This window comes from Myxocyprinus asiaticus, chromosome 33 (genome assembly GCF_019703515.2).
Source record: "Myxocyprinus asiaticus isolate MX2 ecotype Aquarium Trade chromosome 33, UBuf_Myxa_2, whole genome shotgun sequence".
NCBI classification, from domain to species: Eukaryota; Metazoa; Chordata; class Actinopteri; order Cypriniformes; family Catostomidae; genus Myxocyprinus; species Myxocyprinus asiaticus.
Window position 1 is genome coordinate 41,587,154 of NC_059376.1, and position 7,611 is coordinate 41,594,764.

Genomic DNA, 7,611 nt, shown 5'->3' on the forward strand with positions numbered 1-7,611 from the left:
TTAGACACCTTTTCATAATAAAAATGTAATTAAAACATGGAATCCAGAAAAATTAAAGGCAGATACTATTTACACCCCAGTGCAAATAGTGGCAGGTATTATTTGTACCTCAACCCTGGTGCAAACAGTGTCAGATACTATTTGCAGCCATATTTAAATACTTACATACAGTATGGGCATCACTGCAGTGTGTTTATTGTGTTTATTTAGAGTCCCACAGCCACACTACATTAACCTCTACCCTTAAACCTAACCTTACCTTAAAATACCTAGAAAAAATAACCTTGGTTTTACTACAGTAACCATGGTTTCATGCAGGAACAAGTGCGATCGACAGATAGCGTTGCTCGATTATGGCAAAAATCATAATCACGATTATTTTGGTCAATATTGAGATCACGATTACTCATTGACTTTGGAAACATCATGCAGTTATTTAACTTTTTTTTTAAAATGGTATTTTTAACATTGGATTTCCTTGATCTTGAAGTGAAATTTTATTTATCACCCAGCCCTACAGACAGACCTCTCCGACTTTCACAATGACCAAATCACGGCGATGAAATCAACATTTCTCTTAATTTTTAACTATTATTATTATTATTATTATTATTATTATTATTATAAGCAGTAATTATTATTTATTTTTTTTATTCCAATTCCAAATGTGCTTTTAAGTCCTCGTGGTCACGTAGTTATTCCCCTCAATCTGGGTGGCGGAGAACGAATCCCAGCTGCCTCCGTGTCAACCCACGCATCTTATCACGTGGCTTGTTGAGCGCGTTGCCACGGAGACATAGCGCGTGCCACCGCGGCATCCACGCTCATCTCACCATGCGCCCCACCGAGAACGAACCACATTATAGCGACCACGAGGAGGTTACTCCATGTGTCTCCCTAGCAACTAGGCCAATTTGGTTGCTTAGGAGACCTGGCTGGAGTCACTCAGCACACCCTGGCCCCTCCAGTCAGCACACCCTGTCTTTACCACTGAGCTACCCAGGCCCCCCATTATAAGCAATATTAAAGGAAATATTAAGAGTGGAAACAGGAAATCAGATGGGAAAAAGAGTGGGACAAAAAGCGGATTCGAACCAAGGGCGCTAGGACAACAGTACACAATCACACACAGTCTTTACACCCCACACCACTGCAGCAAAATCTATTGGTTAATTTGTCATATATTTGTGTGGTTTCACCAGACTATTGGGGTGCAAATAGCTCCGCTGTGTGGCAGATGCTATTTACACTGGGGTGCAAATAGACACTCCGAAAATTAAGAGGTAAACATGGAATTTGGGAAAACATTTTACGTAATTTCGAAAAACTATTCTTTCCTAAACACAGCCATACACTAAGATATTTCATCACTTAAGGAGATAGCTCCCCAAAACACAGAAATTCTGTCATCATTTACTCACCTTCATGTTGTTCCAAATTGTATGACTTCCTTTCTTCTACGGAACACAAAAGTAAATATTAGGCAGAATGTTAAGGACTGAGAATCAGTCACCATCCACTTTCATCTTTTGTCTTTTCAATAAAACTAAATGGTGACTGAGGTAGTCATTCTGCATAACATCTCCTTTATAGTCATACGAGTTTAGAGTTTTTATTTTTTTTTTTTTTGGTGGACTGAGCATTTTTCTGGGGATCTGACATCATATGCAAAATTATGAAAGTAAAGTTTGCCTTCACAAGAGTCTAACTCCTTAAGCGAAACACTGATCACCTCTAGCAAAGCTAATAAAGAATTCCACTGTGAACAGCTGGCTGGAAAAACTCCTCTCATTTGCCTTTTGACCCTTGAGTAAGTCAGTTCCCTCCCCCTCAGCAAACAGAGGTGCTGGATTTCCCCGTAATGGCACCGCTGTGTGATGTGTACTGTTTTAGGACACCAGCACGTGCAAACACAGTGACGGCATGCACTGCTCCAAACCTCTGGGTCTTCTAGCAGCACTAGGACAGAATGAGACGGATGCAACTCTGAAAACAATCAGGTCTTTCTCCAGCCTGGTAGAGACTATTTGATCAAAAATACTGCAGCACAGCAGCCTACACTGAATTACCACCATCAAATCTGTGTTTCTTCCTTACTGAGATGTCAAAAAGGAAAACATCTAATTAGTGGTGTTTCCTAAGGCAAGCAACACTTTTACTATTGCTCATATACTTGTGGAATGAACAAATGTTATGGGTTCAATACAAGTAAAGCTCATTTAACAGCATTTGCAGCATAATGCTGATTTCAAAAAATAAAAAAATGATTTAAACTTAATCTCCTTTATATATATATATATATATATATATATATATATATATATATATATATATATATATAAAGGAGATTAAGTTTAAATCATTTTTTTATTTTATATATATATAAGTGCCTTCCTGTAACCATTTTTTTGTGGTAAACAACATTATGACACAAATGCTGTTGATTTAGCTTCACTTGTTTAACACAGAACATTCCTTTTGCGATTTGAATTAAACCCTAAACTAGAGTATTAAACTTCGGTGCGTAACACGTCCTTCACGTTTGTGCTACAGACATGAATGATAACTCAAATCGTGTGGAGAGGGGTGTTATTACTTTACCAAGTAATCAGATTTGCCAAAAAAGGGACAAAATAGAGCCATAGCCATAACTACAGACCAGAATATCATAGAGACTTGAGGGTGGACTTTTTTGACTTCAGAATCAGAATGAGCTTTATTGCAAAGCATGCTTACACATACAAGGAATGTCTTCTTGACAGAAGCTTCCAGTGCAAAAACAATACAACAAAGACAGAGATAATAATACAAAAATAAAATAAAATAGTGAATAGAAAATATAAAGTATATCTAGACATACACTAGAAGTAAAAAAATAAATAAAAATAATACTTATATATATATATATATACACACATATACACACACACACACACACACACACACACACGTATGTACAAATACAAATCTGTTATATACAGATGCAAGGGAATGTATGGCAAAAGAAACAGGGTATGTTGGATAAATATAAATAGACAAAGCTGCGTATTGCACAAAATTATTGCTCAATGGAGCAGTTTTAACTGTTCATGAGATGGATAGCCTGAGGGGAAAAAACTGTTCTTGTGACTGATGGTTCTGGTGCTCAGAGCTCTGAAGCGTCGGCCAGAAGGCAACAGTTCAAAAAGGTAGTGTGCAGGGTGAGTGGGGTCCAGAGTGATTTTTCCAGCCCTTTTCCTCACTCTGGAAGTGTATAGTCCTTGAAGGGGGGGCAGGGGGCAACCAATAATCATTTCAGCAGTCCGAACTGTCCTTTGTAGTCTTCCGATATCGCAGCTGAACCAAACCAGACAGTTATTGAAGTGCAGAGGACAGATTCAATGACTGCTGAGTAGAACTGTATCAGCAGCGCCTGTGGCAGGTTGAACTGCATAAAGTACAACCTCTGCTGGGCCTTTTTCACAATGTCAGTGTGGGTCTCCCACTTCAGGTCCTGTGAGATGGTAGTGCCCAGGAACCTGAATAACTCCACTGCTGCCACAGTGCTGTTTAGAATGGTGAGCGGGGTCAATGTTGGGGTGTTTTGACTGCACCAGTGAGCCAGCCGTTCAACCTCCCTTCAGTATACAGACTCATGGTTATCTTGGATGAAGCCAATGACAGTGGTGTTGTCTGCAAACTTCAGGAGCTTGACAGAGGGGTCCTTGGCAGTGCAGTCATTTGTGTACATGGAGAAGAGAAGTGGGGACAGCACACATCCCTGGGGGGCACCAGTGCTGATCGTACATGTGCTGGAAGTGAATTTCCCGTCTCACTAGCTGCTGCTGCCTTCCGTCAGAAAGCTGGTGGTCCACTGACAGATAGACGTGGGAACAGAGAGCTGGAAGTAGTTTAATCTGGAGAATAGCTGGGATGATGGTGTTGAAAGCCGAACTGAAGTCCACAAAAAGGATCCTTGCATATGTCCCTGGTCTGTCCAGATGTTGCAGAATATGATGCAATCCCATGTTGACTGCATCATCCACAGACCTTTTCGCTCGATAGGCAAATTGAAGGGGGTCTAGAAAGGGTCCAGTGATGTCCTTCAGGTGGGCCAACACCAGTCTCTCAAATGACTTCATGACCACAGACGTCAGAGCGACAGGTCTGTAGTCATTAAGTCCTGTGATTTTGGACTTCTTTTGGACAGGAATGATGGTGGAACATTTGAAGCAGCAGAGAACTTCACACTGCTCCAGTGATCTGTTGAGGATTTGTGTGAAGATGGGGGCCAGCTGGTTAGCACAGGATTTTAGACAAGTGGGTGACACACCGTCTGGGCCCTGTGCTTTCCTTGTCTTTTGCTTCCGGTGGATACGGCACTTCTCCTCTTCACAGATCTTAAGTGCAGACTGAGTAGCAGAAGGGGGAAGGAGGGGGGTTGCAGGAGGTGTTGGTGTTTGTGTGAAGTGAAGGTCAGAGCGGGTGTGAGGTGTGTGAATGAGCCTTTTAATTCTACAGTAAAACACATTCAAGTCGTCAGCCAGTTGTTGGTTCCCTACAGTGTTGGGGGATGGTGTCTTGAACTAAGTAAAGTCTTTCAGGCCTCTCCACACTGATACAGGGTCGTTAGCTGAAAACGTGTTTTTCAGCTTATAAGAGTCGCTTCCTTTAGCCACTCTGATTTCCTTATTCAGTGCGTTTCTGGCCTGATTGTACAAGATTTTATCCCCACTGTAAGCATCCTCTTTGGCCTGACGAAGCTGCCTGAGTTTTGCTGTAAACCATGTTTTGTCATTGTTGTATGTTCAATAAGTCCTAGTAGGAATGCACATGTCCTCACAGAAACTGATATATGATGTCAAGATTGGTGTCTGCAGCCTCAAATACACTCCAATCAGTGCAGTCAAAGCAGGCTTGTAGTTCCAGCTCTGCTTCATTGGTCCATCTATTTACGGTCTTTACTACAGGTTTAGCTGATTTTAGTTTCTGCTTATAGGTTGGAAGATGAACCAGACATTGATCAGATAGTCCCAAAGCTGCACGTGGGACAGAGCGATATGCATCCTTTATTGTTGTGTAGCAATGATCCAATGTATTTCTGTCTCTGGTGGGGCATGTCATGTGCTGTCTGTATTTTGGCAGCTCATGGGTGAGGTTAGCTTTATTAAAATCTCTCAATCTTCTGTGTCTGTGATCTGATCAGCCAGCTGTTGCAGCGCTGCGTTCATGCATGGTTGTAGCGGGATGTACACACTCACCATAATAAATTAGGAAAACTCCTGCGGCGAGTAGAAAGGCTTACAGTTGATGAAGAATGCTTCCAAATTAGGACAACATATCTTCTTTAACGTTGTTACATCTGTACACCAACTTTAATTGTTGCAAAAGCATGTTCTACCGCCTCTCGTTTTGAACAGCTGAAAGCCCAGCAGATGTAACGCGCTTAGGCAAACAAGCATTAGCAATACACTAAAAACCACTTTGAGCACCTAAGCAATCAAATGTCAACATCCTTGCAACTAGTAACAACACCCTATCATTGTGGTGGGGACTTCTGCACAAGCGACCACCACATTTTCTTCAGTTCAAATCATTAGCCAGCTCTTACTTTCTATAGATCTTTAAAGTTCTTTCTGTCAGTCTCACACAGTCAGCATCTGAAGGCGTCAGAAACTGTCAGGCTCCATTAGTCACATGTAAAACTGTTTCTGTGACAAAGGCCATCGATGGCTGCAGAATGAAGCTGTTAAAGAATATTACGCCTCCACATCAGACAGTCAGATGTTTGCGGTTGCTCTCACTCACCACCATCAATTCTTCCTCACGGAGGACATCAAATCTGTAGAACAAAAGTTTTGTGGGTGGTTGCCAGGGTGTTGTTATGTGGTCGCTTATGTGTTCTGGGTGGCTACTAGACTTGGACTTGACCAAGTCAAAAGAGCCCACTCCAAAGTCTGTATGATATTCTGGCCTCTAGATATAGCTCAGGTCCCTCTTTCAATGCAAGTCTATGGGATTTTTTCCCCCTGTTTTATTGTCCACCATGTGAAAATTGTACATCTGACTGCTTAATAAAGCAATAGCACTTTTTTGTGCTTTTTGGAGCTTGACATTCACTTTCATTGTATGGAAGGGAGCAGCTCAGAAATTCTGCTAAACTCCCCATTGCTGTTCCACAGAACAAAGAAAGTCATATGGGTTTGGAACAACATTAGGGTGAGTAAATGATGACAGAACAGTAATATTTGCGTGAACTATTCCTTTAGAGTGACAACAGAGCAAATCTCACATGCATTTGATGTAAAAATAATAATAATAATAATAATAAAATAAATAAAAAATAAACTCCTAACACAGGGTCAAACTCTTAAAAGAGACATGGCACGCTGAATAAATGAATACAAAGCCATTTTGCATCTCATCTCCAGACTAAAAGCTTTCATCAATGGCTCAAAAACAAGTTTGTTCAGTATACAAGCAAGTGAGCAAACTGTTGATGGGTCATATATGAACGTAGTTTGACAGGAATATGATAACTCAAATTAATCATTAGTCTATTTACTTACAAATATATATATATACACGCTCTGTGAATTTATGAAAGTAAATAAATATGCTGTAAAAGAAACGCAATACTCATTAGCAAATTCCACATACACAGCATCATTTTAAAGGGATAAATAACATAATCAATTACTCAGCCAAACACTTGTTATATTCCACCTCAAATATTTTAGAAGGCATGATACTCTCTAACAATTGTTAAAGATGTCAGTGTAACAGAAAACTAATGACTGGAACGTGAAGAGTAACATTGTATCATTGAGAATGTGACAGTGTTACTTTGTATCGCTGCTTCTCTGCGTTAGCTCATTGGCTACTGCAGTTAGCCCCTTTCTTCTGTTTCCTCCGTTAGTTTTTCCAGCTATGTTTGTGTCTCATTAGAAACAAGATGTTGAAATATGCGTATTTTTACCTAGATCATCCATGTCCCCGGCTTCCAGAGGCGCTTTACTCCAATATCCGAATCTGGAGAAGAATGAGTCCGTTATTAATACACCACACAAGTTTGTGCTGAAGTTGTCCTGCTGTTTGGAAGGCGCAGGTCTGAGGCGACTGGACTCGAACGGACCTCCTCAACACATCCAAGAACAGGGAAACTTATTCCACTACAGCGACCTCTACCGGCGACAGAGCGCACCAGCACCAGAGCTCTCGAGCAAGCTTCCCTGTGATTTATTTTTTATTTTTTATAAATTCACAACATCTGAAGTGTCACTGCTTAATTTCCCTCTGCTTCTCTATCTATTTATCTGAGTTAGTATTGACATTGGGATATAATTCAAGCATATCCTTATGCTTTAATAATAACAGGAGTGCATCCTTAACATCTACAGTGTAGTAATGATGTTTCATTAGAACACATTACACAGTGCATAATAACAGTTAAAATTAATGCACAGATAAATAACAAATCATATTCGTAGCATCCTACTAAACGTTTATATGGTACAACGGGGCTAAAGGCACCCCTTAAGGAAATGTTGCTTTTTTTCTGGTCACAAAATGTATCAAGGTAAAAATTGATGGAGTAACATAATTTGTGTTAAAGGAAATAATAACGGAAGG

The 7,611-nt window shown here is 40.4% G+C and overlaps 1 protein-coding gene across 1 annotated transcript in view; it reads right to left on the reverse strand.

Annotated features, from left to right (window-relative positions):
- The window catches only part of LOC127423722 (paxillin-like), a 53,321-nt gene extending 46,214 nt beyond the window's left edge, over window positions 1–7,107 (reverse strand). Inside the window, exon 1 of the mRNA XM_051668254.1 lies at window positions 6,959–7,107. Within this exon, the coding sequence (XP_051524214.1) occupies window positions 6,959–6,971 (13 nt within the window). The 5' untranslated portion in view covers window positions 6,972–7,107. The remainder of the gene's footprint in view (window positions 1–6,958) is intronic.
- Between the last annotated feature and the right edge of the window lie 504 nt (window positions 7,108–7,611).